Here is a 19,467-nt window from a genome sequence, read left to right on the forward strand (position 1 = left end):
TGGTTGACTGAACGCTGATTTATTACTGAAGAGGGAAGCTGGTAAGAGAGGGTGGACATGTACAAACACCTGGAGCAGCACCCTTCAGTCAGGGGGGTGGGGGCCCAGGTATCGGCTTCCTCCTCCTAAATCCAGGGTGTTCCGGGTTGGGTTTCCCTGATCGGGAGAGTAACGTCTGTGGAAGCACTTCCTGCTGCCGTTAGCTGGGGCCCTGCTCTTCCTCCTGCCTCATCCTCTTCCTCAGCTGCTCGCCGATGTCCGAAAGCGGGTTCATTTTGGCCGAGAGGGTCTTGACCGCGTTGCTGAACCGGCTGGTCTCCGTTTCCCTGAAGGAAAGGAGAACGCGTGAATGGGACGGCGAACACGCGCAATGAGAATAATGAGATTATGAATATTCTGCTTACAGGAGTTTGCGTTTCTGTGACTGTTTCATCTGACTGAAGTCTGTTGGTTCAGGCCTCTTCACCGGCCTGAGGGGACAAAGACATCACCTGGGTTATTAGTATTACTATCGCAGCACGTCTTCATGCTTCATGTATACAGACAGTTTGAGGTCCTTTTATAGAGAACACCTCTTGGACTACAGATAGAAGCTTTATCCCTCCATGGGAAGGAAGTCCTACCAGCTGGGAAAGACGACATTTACGAGCTGGACGGGAGGCAATAGAACATTATTATTTATGTTGTGTTTTTATGGCATCAAACTGGGAGGGAGGAGGGTCTTTGTTGGCTTTATCGCTGCAGGGTTCAGAAACCTTTGATAGCACTCTGCATTAGTTATGCTATATGCCTTTAAGGTGACTTTCATAGTGTTGAACGAGCTCTCCTGAGTCCTGCTCAGGGAGGAGGAGACGTTCCTGAAGAGGACTCATGACTTGAAACCGAGACCAGAGGCCAAGGACGCGAGCCGGACTCCAGGAGGACCACGTCAGGGAGACTAACGCTGGGATATGTAAGACTTTTGATGAGAATGAAGGCGTAGAAGCACACATTTATGTAGTCTTTTATAAATAAATTAATAAATATATATAGGATTGGATGTGCACATGACTCCATTTCAGAAACATGATTCTAAAAGCATGACAGTTAGTATACCAGTTAGCATTATATAGAGGAAATGAAAACACGTAATTGAACATTCACAACTTGCTTAGAATTAGTATGCCAATGCTGAGATGTCTCCATACCTGTGACTACAGGGTGTGAATGTTAGTTACTGCTGATGGACAGGTGTAATATTAGCTCCTCCCATCAGGGTGTGAATGTTAGTTACTGCTGATGGACAGGTGTAACCTTAGCTCCTCCCATCAGTGTGTGAATGCTAGTTACTCCTGATGGACAGGTGTAACCTTAGCTCCTCCCATCAGGGTGTGAATGTTAGTTACTGCTGATGGACAGGTGTAACCTTAGCTCCTCCCATCAGGGTGTGAATGTTAGTTACTGCTGATGGACAGGTGTAACCTTAGCTCCTCCCATCAGTGTGTGAATGCTAGTTACTCCTGATGGACAGGTGTAACCTTAGCTCCTCCCATCAGGGTGTGAATGCTAGTTACTGCTGATGGACAGGTGTAACCTTAGCTCCTCCCATCAGGGTGTGAATGTTAGTTACTCCTGATGGACAGGTGTAACCGTAGCTCCTCCCATCAGGGTGTGAATGTTAGTTACTGCTGATGGACAGGTGGAACCTTAGCTCCTCCCATCAGGGTGTGAATGTTAGTTACTCCTGATGGACAGGTGTAACCGTAGCTCCTCCCATCAGGGTGTGAATGTTAGTTACTCCTGATGGACAGGTGTAACCTTAGCTCCTCCCATCAGTGTGTGAATGTTAGTTACTCCTGATGGACAGGTATAACCGTAGCCCCTCCCATCAGGGTGTGAATGGGTGAATGATGTCATGTGGTGTTAAAGCGCTGTCTGACTCCCCTCGAGGACATTTAAATGGTACGATGATGGAGGACGACTATCCTCGGCACTCACACTTTGTTTTTCCTGCTCTTGCGTCGAGCGGCGGGGGCGGAGGCAGCGGGTGCGGTGAGCTGAGAGAGCTCCGGCAGGGCGTCGGCCAGCGGCCTCATGTCGCCCACCACGGGCGTGGCCTCCCGCCGGGCCTCGGCCGCCTGCTGCTCCTTGGCCTGTTTGATGGAGCTGATCTCTGAGGGGGGGGGGAGGGGGAGAGGTTACACAGTGTCCAGTCTGATCCAGCGTCTAAAGACAGTTTACATCATGTCTCGTATTGACGCTCATCCGAAGTATAACAGATTAAACTGGTCCCTCATACGCTTTACCCCCGTCAGCCGGTGAATCCCTCACTCCTCGTCCTCTACGGCCCCTTCCCCGGGTCTAATCTGAAAAGCGCTAATATTCCTCTCCATCTTTTTCTAATTCCTGAAAGCTGTCATCCGCGGAGCCGCTCTCGGGTTTCAGCAGGAGTCAGTCGCACGGCCATTAGCCGCTAATTATATACGGCTGATACGCCTTGTGTTACCCACGGATTGATTGGCTCAGCAGCCGGCTACGGTTACAGGCCTCAGCACAATTACTGGAGAGGGTGGAGGCGCGAGGGGGGGCGGTGCAAGGGTGGAGGCACGAGGGGGGGCGGTGCGAGGGTGGAGGCACGAGGGGGGGCGGTGCGAGGGTGGAGGCACGAGGGGGGGCGGTGCAAGGGTGGAGGCACGAGGGGGGGCGGTGCGAGGGGGGAGGCACGAGGGGGGGGGGTGCGAGGGTGGAGGCGCGAGGGGGGGCGGTGCAAGGGTGGAGACACGAGGGGGGGCGGCGCAAGGGTGGAGACACGAGGGGGGGCGGTGCGAGGGTGGAGGCACGAGGGGGGGGCGGTGCGAGGGTGGAGGCACGAGGGGGGGTGGTGCGAGGGTGGAGGCGCGAGGGGGGGCGGTGCAAGGGTGGAGACACGAGGGGGGGCGGCGCAAGGGTGGAGGCACGAGGGGGGGCGGCGCAAGGGTGGCGGTGCGATGGTGGAGTGAGGGTGGCGGTGCGATGGTGGAGTGAGGGTGGCGGTGCGATGGTGGAGGCACGAGGGGGGGCGGCGCAAGGGTGGAGGCGCGAGGGGGTGCGGCGCAAGGGTGGAGTGAGGGTGGAGGCGCGAGGGGGGGCGGTGCGAGGGTGGAGGTGCGAGGGTGGCGGTGCGAGGGTGGAGGTGCGAGGGTGGAGTGAGGGTGGCGGTGCGAGGGTGGAGGCACAAGGGTCATTTTCACCGCAGCGCAACAACAAATATGGATTGAAGCATAATATTAAATGTAAACATATTGTGTTGAATAAATATTTAAATATATAAACTCACTGTTAAGCCATCTATCCCTCCTCTCCTTCATCTTCTCCTTCTTTGACTTGACTTTCTTCTCTTCTGGGCCTGTGAAACACACACACACACACACACACACACACACACACACGTGAGTGACCTCTTAATGTATTTAACACATTCATATGTAGATGTTTGTTTGTGTGTAAACACTAAACCTCATCGAGGCTTTTGGACTGAACAGGAACAAATAGAAAAGTTGAGCAGCTTCACTCGTGGCTGTTAGGACGCGTTGTCATGGATACAAGCTAACAATAGATTCTAGGTATTCAAACGCCTATGCTGACACCTGAATGCTGCACCGGTCCTTCTCAAGGACGGGCTCACAGAGGGAGGGAGAGAGAGAGAGAAGGAGGGAGAGGGAGAGAAGGAGAGAGAGGGAGGGAGGGAGAGAGAAGGAGGGAGAGGGAGGGAGGGAGAGAAGGAGAGAGAGGGAGGGAGGGAGAGAAGGAGGGAGAGGGAGGGAGGGAGGGAGAGAAGGAGAGAGAGGGAGGGAGAGAGAGGGAGGGAGAGAAGGAGGGAGAGAAAGAAGGAGAGAGAGGGAGGGAGAGAAGGAGAGAGAGGGAGGGAGGGAGAGAGAAGGAGGGAGAGGGAGGGAGAGAGAGGGAGGGAGAGAAGGAGGGAGAGGGAGGGAGAGAAAGAAGGAGAGAGAGGGAGGGAGAGAAGGAGGGAGAGAAGGAGAGAGAGGGAGGGAAGGAGAGAGGGAGAGAGAGGGAGAGGGGGGGAGGGAGAGAAGGAGGGAGAGGGAGGGAGAGAAGGAGAGAGAGGGAGGGAGGGAGAGAAAGAGAGAGAAGGAGGGAGAGGGAGGGAGGGAGGGAGAGAGAAGGAGGGAGAGGGAGGGAGGGAGAGAAGGAGAGAGAGGGAGGGAGGGAGAGAAGGAGGGAGAGGGAGGGAGGGAGGGAGAGAAGGAGAGAGAGGGAGGGAGAGAGAGGGAGGGAGAGAAGGAGGGAGAGGGAGGGAGAGAAAGAAGGAGAGAGAGGGAGGGAGAGAAGGAGAGAGAGGGAGGGAGGAGAGAGAAGGAGGGAGGGAGAGAAGGAGAGAGAGGGAGGGAGGGAGAGAAGGAGGGAGAGGGAGGGAGGGAGGGAGAGAAGGAGAGAGAGGGAGGGAGAGAGAGGGAGGGAGAGAAGGAGGGAGAGGGAGGGAGAGAAAGAAGGAGAGAGAGGGAGGGAGAGAAGGAGAGAGAGGGAGGGAAGGAGAGAGGGAGAGAGAGGGAGAGGGAGGGAGAGAGAAGGAGGGAGAGGGAGGGAGGGAGAGAAGGAGGGAGAGGGAGGGAGAGAAGGAGAGAGAGGGAGGGAGGGAGAGAAAGAGAGAGAAGGAGGGAGAGGGAGGGAGGGAGAGAAGGAGAGAGAGGGAGGGAGGGAGAGAGAAGGAGGGAGAGGGAGGGAGGGAGAGAAGGAGAGAGAGGGAGGGAGAGAAGGAGAGAGAGGGAGGGAAGGAGAGAGGGAGAGAGAGGGAGAGGGAGGGAGAGAGAAGGAGGGAGAGGGAGGGAGGGAGAGAAGGAGGGAGAGGGAGGGAGAGAAGGAGAGAGAGGGAGGGAGAGGGAGGGAGGGAGAGAAGGAGGGAGAGGGAGGGAGGGAGGGAGAGAAGGAGGGAGAGGGAGGGAGAGAAAGAAGGAGAGAGAGGGAGGGAGAGAAGGAGGGAGAGAAGGAGAGAGAGGGAGGGAAGGAGAGAGGGAGAGAGAGGGAGAGGGAGGGAGAGAGAAGGAGGGAGAGGGAGGGAGGGAGAGAAGGAGGGAGAGGGAGGGAGAGAAGGAGAGAGAGGGAGGGAGGGAGAGAAGGAGAGAGAGGGAGGGAGAGGGAGGGAGGGAGAGAAGGAGGGAGAGGGAGGGAGAGAAGGAGAGGGAGGGAGGGAGAGAAGGAGAGAAGGAGAGAGAGGGAGGGAGGGAGAGAAAGAGGGAGAGGGAGGGAGAGAAAGAAGGAGAGAGAGGGAGGGAGAGAAGGAGGGAGAGAAGGAGAGAGAGGGAGGGAAGGAGAGAGGGAGAGAGAGGGAGAGGGAGGGAGAGAGAAGGAGGGAGAGGGAGGGAGGGAGAGAAGGAGAGAGGGAGAGAGAGGGAGAGGGAGGGAGAGAAGGAGAGAGGGAGAGAAGGAGAGAGAGAGAGAGAAAGAAGGAGAGAGAGGGAGGGAGAGAGAGAAAGAAGGAGAGAGAGGGAGGGAGAGAGAGAAGGAGGGAGAGGGAGAGGGAGGGAGAGAAGGAGAGAGGGAGAGAGAGGGAGGAATAGAGAGAGAGAGAAGGAGGGAGAGAGAGTAGGGTGGTCTACCAACGCTATAACAATTCATCATCATCATCATGGGTCTGGTGGTCTCATTGACCTGCTGACCCTGGGTCTGGTGATCTCATTGACCTGCTGACCCTGGGTCTGGTGGTCTCATTGACCTGCTGACCCTGGGTCTGGTGATCTCATTGACCTGCTGACCCTGGGTCTGGTGGTGGTGGTCTCTGTTCAGGCTCACTATCTGTAGAGATCATGGCCACCGCAGTGCTCGACAACAGAGGTGTTCCTGCTGCTGTTAGCAGGAGGAGAACAGGCAAAGATAGACATCTGCTGCCACTACACTGTGGGGGGGGGGGAAACATGACCTCATGAGTGTGTGTGTGGAGCGGGGGGGGGGGGGGGGGGGGCCTTTACCACCACGGCGCTCCATTGGGAGCATCGTCTTCCTGCTGTTGGATGAAACCGATAGCTGTGTTTACGGCTGGCTGCAGTTTGCCTCTCACCTACCCAGCCCGCATCCACACAGGCTCCTCCCCCTGCTCAGGCTACTCCCCCTGCTCAGGCTCCTCCCCCTGCTCACTCTACACAGGCTCCTCCCCCTGCTCCCTCTACTCAGGCTCCTCCCCCTGTGAGAACCCCTCTAACGTCACATATGCCACACGATGCAAGAGGCAGATGTATTTGTATTTTCTACCGTGTACAACTACAACAACAACCACCAGAAACAGGACGCAAAGGGCACACAGAACACGTCACATCTGTGAAAATCAGGCGTTATATATACTATGGGGGGGGGGGTCAGTGGTGAGCAGGGTCGTCCTTCAATCATAAGATCGGCGGTTCGATTCCCAGCTCGCTAGTCCATGTTAATGTGCCCTTGAGCAAGACACTTAACACCAAATGTCTCCCGTAGCTCTTCCTATAGTGTATGAATGTGTATGTGAATAACAATGGTTCCATATTAAAGTTTACACACACACACACACACACACACACACACACACACACACACACACACACACACACACACACACACACACACACACACACACACACACACACACACACACACACACACACACACACACACACACACACACACACACACACACACACACACACACACACACACACACACACACACACACACACACACACACACACACCACCACCCCCCCTCCCCTTCATGCTGCCAGGCCCTCACACTGGTAGCTCCTCTCTGGGGGTCCTTCCTCCACAGCCTTTTGAAGTAGCAGCTCCAAAGCTGGAGGACTTGGACCAGCAGCCTTAATGAGTACCACAGACCCCAAAGAAACCTCCAGTGTGAGGTAGCATGAGGACAACAACACGGCTCGTACCCCCTCTAGTGGCCAGGCAATGCTGACACGGGGAGAACATGCAGACTCTACACAGAAGGACCGCCCAGACCGGGAACCGAACCCCGACCCTCTTGCTGTGAGCCCACTAGAGACTCGTCATATTAGACATATTAACATAAGTTCACATCCTTTGGGGTTCTTGTGGACTAAAGACTGACGATGGGAAACGGATTGACTGCTGACCTTTGACCCACTGCTGTGGACTCATGTGATACTCCTGCAGGGTCTGTTAAGGACCCCATGAAGGTAGAACCAGTCATAATAATGGTTCGACACGGTTCCTCCTCTGCTCATGGTTCCCAAGAAGACAGAAGATTCCGCCAGGTTAAAGTGTCTCTAAAACGTGGGATATTCTAGCGCTTCCCCGTCCACGGACCCTGGACCCCGAACCTCCAGCACCTGTGAGGACCCGTTGGTGTGAACGGGGATCAGGGCTCAGCTGCTAGGAGCCGGTGATGCATGGGGGGGGGGGGGTGATAACTGTGATATTCAACATGGATATAACGATAATTATGCACATTATATTCATAAAGTTATGGTTACAAACTGTCTTAATCTCCCCACATTGTAAAAAAAGACAAAACGCTTAATGAACAAAAAGTAAAAGGTGAATTTGACTGGTCGCGTAATTCTGTTTTTTTCCACATGAATATTGCGTCACCATGAATTAGTTTTGCCGTAACAATCATGAGGTCATCTGAGAGCTCAGATCTGCACTGATTATTGCTATTAGTGGTATCTGTGTGTTATTGCACTGTGTATAAGAATATTAAATAATAATAACGACGCCCACATACAGTGCCCACCATACGGACCACTCACAGACAGCCCTACCTTTCTGAGCAGGCAACGGGGCGTCTGGGGGGTCCTCGAACTTGAGCGTCTGGACCAGGGCCTCTGGAGTGATCCTGGTGCCCGCGAAGATCCCAGAGGGGAAGCAGATCTCTCCCAGAGGCTGTGGGGGGTCAGAACACAGGAAGTGAGACTTCTTCATGTGAGCCCCTGGGGCTCCTGGTGCCCTCTGCACACCCCCTTCTCTGGGGGGGCCATGATGGCAGAGTGGACCTGGACCTTCACAATATGGTTTGATTTAACTAGCAAGATTAGTCTTTAAGCTGTTGTGGTATTATCTATAATAATAATAATAATAATAACAATAATAATAATAATCCGAATTGATTAATTAACATATTACATTTGGGGGGTCCACTACCTCCTATTCAGAACCCCTCCTGCTGCCCGGTGGACCAGCATCCTGACTGGTTCCAGGCTGGATGCATCCCATAATATGTGACCCACTGATAGTATAAAGCTACAGGTAAGCCCTGTGTGTGAACACCGGTCAATACACAGACATCCCAGAATAACCCTATTACCGGATGCAGAACAATAGAACAATAACATCACAACTAAATAATACATAAACAGGACCACGTGGCGGGCCGACACACACACACACACACACACACACACACACACACACACACACACACACACACACACACACACACACACACACACACACACACACACACACACACACACACACACACACACACACACACACACACACACACACACACACACACACACACACACACACACACACACACACACACACACACACACACACACACACACACACACACACACACACACACACACACACACACACACACACACACACACACACACACACACACACACACACACACACACACACACACACACACACACACACACACACACAGGCTACCGGTAGTCCACGACACGGTTCCGTTAACCTACCTGGTTTTCGCTCTTCTGATTCTCCAGAAGAGGAGCGCTTGTTTTCTGTTCCGAGGCAGCGGGCTGCTGCTCCGGACCCGCAGGCGGCGCGGAGCCGGGGGTCTGCGCGAGTCGGCCCGGCCTCTCGAGCCTCACGGCCTCCTGGTGGAGCTTCTGGCGGACGTGTTTGATCTTTCCGACCATTGTTCCGAAGCTTCAGGGTGAACCGAACCAGCGCTGCTTCACACGGCCCGTTGTATGGGTGCTCCCCGGTGTCGACGGCGTGAGGTGGTGTCAAGTCTGCGCCGCCATCACCGGAAGTGGATCGGTTTTACTTTTCAATTTAAAAGTCTCGGTCGTGTTTGGTGTTGTATTTTTATTTGTTTACGTCGTAATGTTAGGATATGTGTCGAATTATATTCTGTATTATATTCTGAGAAATATGACATTTGGGATAAAAGTACTGAGCAAATTAATTTAAACATTTAGCTCATTTAGTTATTTTCAGTTTGGGATTCAGGTTGATAACTCTTTTAATCTGAAAGTCGAACTCCGGAAGTACATGTTTAGACTCCGGGTAGCTTGGTGTTGTTGTCATGACAAGCGTGACTGGTGTTCCGGCTTAGTGGTTCGGTGGGAAACGGCACAGAGAGAGAGAGAGAGAGAGAGAGAGAGTTCCGCCTTGCTATTAATCACCATGTTGTTCCGCTGTCGAACTATTTGTTTTTTTATTTATTATTGCTTTCAATAGTTTGATAACCCGATCAAATCGACATCAGCAGTATAATATATAACATTAGATAGGCTGTTGGGAAATATCAGTCTGTTTTGAACCTGAATTTGCTCCAAATACATATTTGTTTGAGAGCACGTTATAGACTGTCACACTTTAATACACGTTATAGACTGTCACACTTTAATGCTCGTTATAGACTGTCACACTTTAATGCTCGTTACAGGGTGAGGGTTGGAACTCAACTACATCGAGAGCTCCCTCCTCACCAGGTGTGTTACTGCTGCAGTACCCTGACTCGTCGCTTGGGGTAGGCACTCTGTCCCCACCTGGAGGGAGCTAGCTAATGCTATGTGATGTGTTTTTTTTACTAATAAAATTGTGTATACAAACTGAATTGAACCGAAAGTAATGCATGTAGATTGGATACGAGAATATGTTAATTATTTATTATACTCTGTATCAACCCGTCGGCCTCACGTTCTCACGCAGCGACCTCGACCCGGAACTAGCGAAGGACCGACAGTTTCTACCCGGACATGCAATGAGCTGCACACATAAACATGGCGGCCAACATAGAACAGATTTTCCAAGACTTTATATTGAATAAGATCAGAGAGATCGAAGACCAGAATGAAGACAAACCGTACGTGCACGTTGTGTGTGTCTCGTGCTCGCGATGCTTCGGTAACGGCGGGCGGGGGAACTAACGGCACCGCGGCCGCTCCGCAACGACAAGCTAGCGGGGTCGTTGTGTGTGTTGTTACCGATGATGGTGATGTCGTTAGCTAGATGAAGAGGGGAGGGATGTGGTGTCGCGTGATGCTTCACGGTCTCTGCTCATGGTTATCCTCAAAGTAAATACCGGACCAGGCTCCATGAAGCCCGTCCTGTGACTCCTCCATGTAGCCTGAGCCAGAAGCTCTGCCGTGGGTTCCCCCGAGCAGATGTTCTCCTGAAGGACTCCGATACCAAGTGAACCTAACCACCCCTGTTGCATCTGTGTCCCTAGAGCTGCTGGAGAAGAGGCCGCCGCCTTTGAGACGGTTGAAGCGGAAGAAGCGACTTCAGACAGAAAGAAGCAGGAAGACGTCAGGACCAGCGGCTCACTGAGGAAACACCGGAAGCACAAGAAACACAAAAGTAAGAAGAAGAGGAGGAACCGAGAGAAGGAGAGCAGTTCAGAGTCCGGAGCAGAGGACGCCGGACCCCAGCACCAGTCCAGGTGACGCTTCTCCTTCTAACTGCCTCGTGACACCGGTTATAATACGGGCCGATGAAATCAAGCATTCTCATTGGTTGAGAGTGAGTCACGGGGTGTACACCTGTTTACATTTATCTGAGGTTCCATATCAGTGAAACTCACAATAACAGTATTGATTCAGAGGACGATAATAACTGATAACTAATTGATCTGGTTGATTACTCCCCCCCGCCCCATCATGAGTGTTTTATTCATGACATGTTGTTGTCTTTGCTTCCCAGAGGAGGAACGCCCACCGAGCCCAACCAGGAACAAGGTGAGCCTCTCATTATGTCTTTTAATGCCTTGGAAAACACTGACTCGAGATCAGGGGTCACTAACAGGCGGACCGGGTCCGGACCCAGACCCAGACCCCGTTGTCTCTGGACCGAAAACTGATAGATAATTGATAATAATAGATAATTTCCAGCGTTTCCGGCTCTCGTTCAGCGGTCCAGGAAACACACCGACCACTTACCTTGTTCTCTCTATGTCCTCTCCATGTTCATGCCAAGTTCCCTCCGTGTCCTCGCCATGTCTGTGTGACCCCTGCACCCTATCAGCTATCCCCTGCACCCTATCAGCTATCCCCTGCACCCTACCAGCTATACCCTGCACCCTACCAGCTATACCCTGCACCCTACCAGCTATCCCCTGCACCCTACCAGCTATCCCCTGCACCCTATCAGCTATACCCTGCACCCTACCAGCTATACCCTGCACCCTACCAGCTATCCCCTGCACCCTACCAGCTATCCCCTGCACCCTACCAGCTATACCCTGCACCCTACCAGCTATCCCCTGCACCCTACCAGCTATCCCCTGCACCCTACCAGCTATCCCCTGCACCCTACCAGCTATACCCTGCACCCTACCAGCTATCCCCTGCACCCTACCAGCTATACCCTGCACCCTACCAGCTATCCCCTGCACCCTACCAGCTATACCCTGCACCCTATCAGCTATCCCCTGCACCCTACCAGCTATACCCTGCACCCTATCAGCTATCCCCTGCACCCTACCAGCTATACCCTGCACCCTATCAGCTATCCCCTGCACCCTACCAGCTATCCCCTGCACCCTATCAGCTATCCCCTGCACCCTACCAGCTATACCCTGCACTCTATCAGCTATCCCCTGCACCCTACCAGCTATCCCCTGCACCCTACCAGCTATCCCCTGCACCCTACCAGCTATCCCCTGCACCCTACCAGCTATCCCCTGCACCCTACCAGCTATACCCTGCACCCTACCAGCTATCCCCTGCACCCTACCAGCTATACCCTGCACCCTACCAGCTATCCCCTGCACCCTACCAGCTATACCCTGCACCCTATCAGCTATCCCCTGCACCCTACCAGCTATACCCTGCACCCTATCAGCTATCCCCTGCACCCTACCAGCTATACCCTGCACCCTACCAGCTATACCCTGCACCCTATCAGCTATCCCCTGCACCCTACCAGCTATCCCCTGCACCCTATCAGCTATCCCCTGCACCCTACCAGCTATACCCTGCACCCTATCAGCTATCCCCTGCACCCTACCAGCTATCCCCTGCACCCTACCAGCTATCCCCTGCACCCTACCAGCTATCCCCTGCACCCTACCAGCTATCCCCTGCACCCTACCAGCTATCCCCTGCACCCTTCCCTCCACTACATGACTCATTCCGCATAGCTTTTTTCTTAACAAGAAACCATTTCTTCATTTAGTGAGCAGCTCTCTAGTGGGGCAATATGGTACTACAAGCTCCTTAAGATATGATGGTGCATCACCAATCAAGGCTTTGTAGGTGAGGAGAAGAATTTTAAATGTGATTCTTGATTTTACAGGGAGCCAGTGCAGAGCAGCTAATACAGGAGTCATGTGATCTCTTTTCTTAGTGTGTGTGAGTACACGAGCTGCAGCTCTTCTGTTGAACCCACCATGCTGCTCCACTGTGTGTCCAGGTGTGGACGACGACAGTAAGTCCAGATGCCACAAGCGGCATTCAACAGCAAAGAGGAAGAAGAAGAAGAAAAGGAAGAAAGGTGAAGAGAGCTCGTCAGATTGCGACTCAGAGTTTGTGTCAAAGCAGAAGGAGAGGAAGAGCGGTCAGAGCTCATCGCCACGGCGACGAGAGGAGCTGCCTGATATCATCCCTAAACAGGTAATACATTGAAATGCAGCTCGTTGTCCTAACTAGTGGATCTGTGGAGCGAGGTGTTTGAGGATGTCCCACGCCTTCCTGATGGGGCTCGTCTTCTCACCCGAACAGGACAGCTCCAATAAGGGAAGAGATGAAGAGCGGAGCGCTCGATCCCGCTCTCCTTCCTGTTTAGTGGGGAGGAGCTCTCGGCCTAGACACCCCCACCGGAGATCCAGGTATGAGGGAAGACCACTCTGGAGAGAAATGCATGGCTCAGTGGGTACAACGGGTTGCTCTTTAACCACGAGGTCGGCCGTTTGATCCCCGGGTCCCGCTGTCTGCAGGTCACATTGCATGCAACAGACAATTCTTTGTTTTCTAGTTTAAGAAACATTAAATTACTACGTAACTTAATCTTGACATTAAGTGGACGTCTCCAGATGCCATGAACCACGCACAGAACACCGGTCCTTGGGTTGCTCATCCTACCTGGCTCCACCCACATGGACCTGTAATAACCATGACCTTATGACCTTCTACATAGTCATAATCCTACCTTTTCTCCTGCTATGACAGCTCCTCAGAGAAAAGGGCGGCTTTTGAGGAATCCATACAGTCCACCCAAAGTCCTGCAAAAGGCCTGCAGCCCCCCCAGCTGCAGAGCCATGACCAGAGAGGACCGCCCCCCCAGAACAAAGAGGACCCCACACAACGACTAGGTAGACCCGCTTGAGAGCCAGATGTTTCACCACAGTTTGGTAGCAGTTCAATGAATAAACTGAAACGCATGATAAATGCTATTTTTAGGTGAATTTAATACGAGTATTTTATATGAAAAATAAATGTAACAGTTTCAAGTGAGATTATGGAGAAAAACATAAATGTGTTCAGATATACACGACTGTTCCCATACGCAGATATAATATATAACACAAAGTAATGGTCTTATGGTCTAACGCTGCAGGTTCTGGTGCACCCCAGTCCATGCTGGATCAGTCCATATCTACTAGGCCCACCCCCCCTCAGCTCAAAGCACCACACAGGCCTCATGAAGAAGCCAAGAAGAAGTCCCCACAGAGGAAGAAAGAAGCAAAGGCATCAAAGAGGCAGAAAAGATCCAAGTCACCATGTAGGAGCCACAGGAGGGGGTCCAGGTCCAGGTCCAGGTCCAGGTCCAGGAGTCCTTCGAAGAAGAAGAGGTCCCGGTCCAGGTAGAGTTCTAACTAAATGAACCAACATCAATAATAGCACCATGAATGCCTTCCAGGAGGTAAGTCTGAACTGCACTGGACATCATGTAAAGATGTTTCAGCAGCTTGTTGTTAAGGGACTTCATGTAAAGATGTTTCAGCAGCTTGTTGTTAAGGGACTTCATGTAAAGATGTTTCAGCAGCTTGTTGTTAAGGGACTTCATGTAAAGATGTTTCAGCAGCTTGTTGTTAAGGGACTTCATGTAAAGATGTTTCAGCAGTTTGTTAAGGGACTTCGTGTAAATATGTTTCAGCAGTTTAAGGGACTTCATGTAAAGATATGTTTCAGCAGTTTAAGGGATTCATGTAAAGATGTTTCAGCCGTGATCAAATGAATTGAGAGATGTTGTCTGCAGGTCAGGGGGCCGGCGCTCGCGGAGGTCTCGCTCACGTTCGGTGTCACATGGTCGGAGGAGGGCCACATTCAGCCAAAGGGACCGCTGGAAACGAGAGCCAAGCCACTCCCCTGTACTCATCCTCCGCAAAAACAGATCCCCCAGTCGGAAACTGTGCAGTTTGAGTACCAGCCCTCAACGCATCAGCGAACTGGGTCAGTTAATACAAACTTTTTCTATTTGCATTATTATTGATAAAGATGTTTCCAATGTGCTCCAGCCACCTGCCCAGGTGACAACCTCAACGCCTGCTTTCACGCTCTGTGGAAACAAGCTGCAGCTCCATTTAAAACATGTCCAACAGAAGAGCTCCATGTCAGGGGCTGTGTCACATTACCTTTACTATATTAACTTTACTATGTCACATTACCTTTACTATGTCACATTACCTTTACTACATTACCTTTACTGTGTCACATTACCTTTACTACATTACCTTTACTGTGTCACATTACCTTTACTACATTACCTTTACTGTGTCACATTACCTTTACTACATTACCTTTACTATGTCACATTACCTTTACTATGTCACATTACCTTTACTATATTAACTTTACTGTGTCACATTACCTTTACTACATTACCTTTACTGTGTCACATTACCTTTACTACATTACCTTTACTGTGTCACATTACCTTTACTACATTACCTTTACTATGTCACATTACCTTTACTACATTACCTTTACTGTGTCACATTACCTTTACTACATTACCTTTACTATGTCACATTACCTTTACTATGTCACATTACCTTTACTATGTCACATTACCTTTACTATGTCACATTACCTTTACTATATTAACTTTACTATGTCACATTACCTTTACTATGTCACATTACCTTTACTACATTACCTTTACTGTGTCACATTACCTTTACTACATTACCTTTACTGTGTCACATTACCTTTACTATGTCACATTACCTTTACTGTGTCACATTACCTTTACTACATTACCTTTACTGTGTCACATTACCTTTACTATGTCACATTACCTTTACTACATTACCTTTACTATGTCACATTACCTTTACTATGTCACATTACCTTTACTATGTCACATTACCTTTACTACATTACCTTTACTGTGTCACATTACCTTTACTGTGTCACATTACCTTTACTACATTAACTTTACTATGTCACATTAACTTAACTACATTACCTTTACTGTGTCACATTACCTTTACTACATTACCTTTACTACATTACCTTTACTATGTCACATTACCTTTACTATGTCACATTACCTTTACTACATTACCTTTACTATGTCACATTACCTTTACTATGTCACATTACCTTTACTATGTCACATTACCTTTACTGTGTCACATTACCTTTACTACATTACCTTTACTATGTCACATTACCTTTACTATGTCACATTACCTTTACTGTGTCACATTACCTTTACTACATTACCTTTACTGTGTCACATTACCTTTACTATGTCACATTACCTTTACTATGTCACATTACCTTTACTATGTCACATTACCTTTACTGTGTCACATTACCTTTACTACATTACCTTTACTATGTCACATTACCTTTACTATGTCACATTACCTTTACTATGTCACATTACCTTTACTATGTCACATTACCTTTACTGTGTCACATTACCTTTACTACATTACCTTTACTATGTCACATTACCTTTACTGTGTCACATTACCTTTACTACATTACCTTTACTATGTCACATTACCTTTACTATGTCACATTACCTTTACTACATTACCTTTACTGTGTCACATTACCTTTACTATGTCACATTACCTTTACTGTGTCACATTACCTTTACTATGTCACATTACCTTTACTACATTACCTTTACTGTGTCACATTACCTTTACTATGTCACATTACCTTTACTGTGTCACATTACCTTTACTGTGTCACATTACCTTTACTACATTACCTTTACTATGTCACATTACCTTTACTGTGTCACATTACCTTTACTACATTACCTTTACTATGTCACATTACCTTTACTATGTCACATTACCTTTACTACATTACCTTTACTGTGTCACATTACCTTTACTATGTCACATTACCTTTACTATGTCACATTACCTTTACTATGTCACATTACCTTTACTGTGTCACATTACCTTTACTACATTACCTTTACTATGTCACATTACCTTTACTGTGTCACATTACCTTTACTATATTAACTTTACTATGTCACATTACCTTTACTATGTCACATTACCTTTACTACATTACCTTTACTGTGTCACATTACCTTTACTATGTCACATTACCTTTACTGTGTCACATTACCTTTACTGTGTCACATTACCTTTACTGTGTCACATTACCTTTACTACATTACCTTTACTATGTCACATTACCTTTACTGTGTCACATTACCTTTACTACATTACCTTTACTATGTCACATTACCTTTACTGTGTCACATTACCTTTACTATATTAACTTTACTATGTCACATTACCTTTACTATGTCACATTACCTTTACTACATTACCTTTACTGTGTCACATTACCTTTACTACATTACCTTTACTATGTCACATTACCTTTACTATGTCACATTACCTTTACTGTGTCACATTACCTTTACTACATTAACTTTACTATGTCACATTACCTTTACTGTGTCACATTACCTTTACTACATTAACTTTACTATGTCACATTACCTTTACTATGTCACATTACCTTTACTACATTACCTTTACTGTGTCACATTACCTTTACTATGTCACATTACCTTTACTACATTACCTTTACTATGTCACATTACCTTTACTATGTCACATTACCTTTACTGTGTCACATTACCTTTACTATGTCACATTACCTTTACTGTGTCACATTACCTTTACTACATTAACTTTACTATGTCACATTACCTTTACTATGTCACATTACCTTTACTGTGTCACATTACCTTTACTACATTAACTTTACTATGTCACATTACCTTTACTATGTCACATTACCTTTACTATGTCACATTAACTTTACTACATTACCTTTACTGTGTCACATTACCTTTACTACATTACCTTTACTGTGTCACATTACCTTTACTACATTACCTTTACTACATTACCTTTACTATGTCACATTACCTTTACTATGTCACATTACCTTTACTACATTACCTTTACTGTGTCACATTACCTTTACTACATTACCTTTACTGTGTCACATTACCTTTACTACATTAACTTTACTATGTCACATTACCTTTACTATGTCACATTACCTTTACTACATTACCTTTACTGTGTCACATTACCTTTACTACATTACCTTTACTATGTCACATTACCTTTACTATGTCACATTACCTTTACTATGTCACATTACCTTTACTACATTACCTTTACTGTGTCACATTACCTTTACTGTGTCACATTACCTTTACTACATTAACTTTACTATGTCACATTACCTTTACTACATTACCTTTACTATGTCACATTACCTTTACTGTGTCACATTACCTTTACTACATTACCTTTACTGTGTCACATTACCTTTACTACATTACCTTTACTATGTCACATTACCTTTACTATGTCACATTACCTTTACTATGTCACATTACCTTTACTACATTACCTTTACTGTGTCACATTACCTTTACTGTGTCACATTACCTTTACTACATTAACTTTACTGTGTCACATTACCTTTACTGTGTCACATTACCTTTACTACATTAACTTTACTATGTCACATTAACTTAACTACATTACCTTTACTGTGTCACATTACCTTTACTACATTACCTTTACTACATTACCTTTACTATGTCACATTACCTTTACTATGTCACATTACCTTTACTATGTCACATTACCTTTACTACATTACCTTTACTGTGTCACATTACCTTTACTGTGTCACATTACCTTTACTACATTAACTTTACTATGTCACATTACCTTTACTACATTACCTTTACTATGTCACATTACCTTTACTGTGTCACATTACCTTTACTACATTACCTTTACTGTGTCACATTACCTTTACTACATTACCTTTACTATGTCACATTACCTTTACTATGTCACATTACCTTTACTATGTCACATTACCTTTACTACATTACCTTTACTACATTAACTTTACTATGTCACATTACCTTTACTATGTCACATCAACACATCCAGTTCAAGAGCAACTGTAGACTTGAAGTTTCACTTTATTTAGTTGAGATCGTATTCATGTCTATTCTTCGTGTTTCTCAGATAAGGACCAGTTGCTGGAAATTGCCAAGGCCAATGCTGCTGCCATGTGTGCCAAAGCAGGCATGCCCATCCCAGCCAGCCTGAGGTCCACAGCGCTCCCCATGGCTCTGCCCAGCATGGCCATGAATGCTGCTATGGCCAGTATGACGGCTGGTATGATTTTCACTCTTAAGTCCTTTCTGGTTGGTTTAGATGTTTCCAGTTCCATGACCCCTGTGACCCCATGAAGTCACAATGTGGGGATCTTATATCGTTCAAAGAGGATTCTTTAAGTTGACTAGCTTGTAACTAAGGCTGCTGTAATAGTTTTCCATTGAGTCCTGTTGTGTTCTGTCTTCCTTAAAGCCACCATGACAGCGGCCTTGTCTAACATGGGCATGTCTTCACTGCTCCCACTGCCTTCCATTACCAACAAGCCGCCGCCGGTCTCCTCCCAACCCAACATTGCTTTGGAGGAAGTGAAGAGGAAAGTAGCGAAGCAGGCCAACAGCATCAGCATCAAGGAGTTTACAGATGTAAGTGAACACAACTCTGTAAATAACAGTTAGGGTCTTACACACAATACCTTTCAGACACATATCCATATATATTTAATGTCCTTGTTTGTGTAAATGCTTGAGCTTATAGACTGTGTGTGTGTGTGTAGAAATGCAAGATGATTGTGGACAGCAAAGGAGAGCTGCCGGTGGCGATGCCTCATGTTTCAGACGAAGAGGACGATGGGAAACCTTTTGGAGGATCCGCTCTTCGGGAGCAAAAAGCCATCAGCTTCAGCATCAATGT

At 48.1% G+C, this 19,467-nt stretch overlaps 2 protein-coding genes across 5 annotated transcripts in view; one reads left to right on the forward strand and one right to left on the reverse strand.

The window, feature by feature from the left end:
* On the reverse strand, positions 1-9,945 carry fam207a (family with sequence similarity 207 member A). Its single transcript, XM_034551972.1, has 6 exons — positions 8,696-9,945; positions 7,742-7,862; positions 3,296-3,364; positions 1,978-2,152; positions 405-470; positions 1-326 (listed from the first exon to the last, which is right to left on the reverse strand). The coding sequence occupies exons 1-6, from the start codon at positions 8,876-8,878 to the stop codon at positions 200-202; spliced, it is 741 nt and encodes a 246-aa protein (XP_034407863.1). The 5' UTR covers positions 8,879-9,945; the 3' UTR covers positions 1-199.
* LOC117743947 (protein SON) overlaps positions 9,946-19,467 on the forward strand; it is a 23,494-nt gene continuing 13,972 nt past the window's right edge. For 3 of the 4 annotated variants that reach the window (XR_004611154.1, XM_034551960.1, XM_034551938.1), the window contains exons 1-11: positions 9,946-10,053; positions 10,420-10,632; positions 10,893-10,927; positions 12,537-12,802; positions 12,911-13,017; positions 13,358-13,500; positions 13,746-13,992; positions 14,388-14,581; positions 18,685-18,837; positions 19,030-19,199; positions 19,331-19,465. Coding sequence is in view for 3 of the 4 variants with exons in the window: in XM_034551960.1 (XP_034407851.1) it covers positions 9,971-10,053; positions 10,420-10,632; positions 10,893-10,927; positions 12,537-12,802; positions 12,911-13,017; positions 13,358-13,500; positions 13,746-13,992; positions 14,388-14,581; positions 18,685-18,837; positions 19,030-19,199; positions 19,331-19,465 (1,746 nt within the window). In the remaining variant the exon portion in view is untranslated. The remainder of the gene's footprint in view (positions 10,054-10,419; positions 10,633-10,892; positions 10,928-12,536; positions 12,803-12,910; positions 13,018-13,357; positions 13,501-13,745; positions 13,993-14,387; positions 14,582-18,684; positions 18,838-19,029; positions 19,200-19,330; positions 19,466-19,467) is intronic. The other variant, XM_034551950.1, reaches the window with a different exon arrangement.

This window comes from Cyclopterus lumpus, chromosome 2, assembly GCF_009769545.1.
Source record: "Cyclopterus lumpus isolate fCycLum1 chromosome 2, fCycLum1.pri, whole genome shotgun sequence".
Classification (NCBI taxonomy): Eukaryota; Metazoa; Chordata; class Actinopteri; order Perciformes; family Cyclopteridae; genus Cyclopterus; species Cyclopterus lumpus.

What these genes read in the sequence shown, in the direction of transcription:
- fam207a (XM_034551972.1), bottom strand. Translation starts at nt 8,878, where the DNA reads ATGGTCGGAAAGATCAAACACGTCCGCCAGAAGCTCCACCAGGAGGCC. An exon ending in CCCGTTGCCTGCTCAGAAAG is followed by an intron (nt 3,365 to 7,741) that starts GTAGGGCTGTCT and finishes TGTGTTTCACAG; the next exon opens with GCCCAGAAGAGAAGAAAGTC. An exon ending in TCACAGAAACGCAAACTCCT is followed by an intron (nt 327 to 404) that starts GTAAGCAGAATA and finishes CCTTTCCTTCAG; the next exon opens with GGAAACGGAGACCAGCCGGT.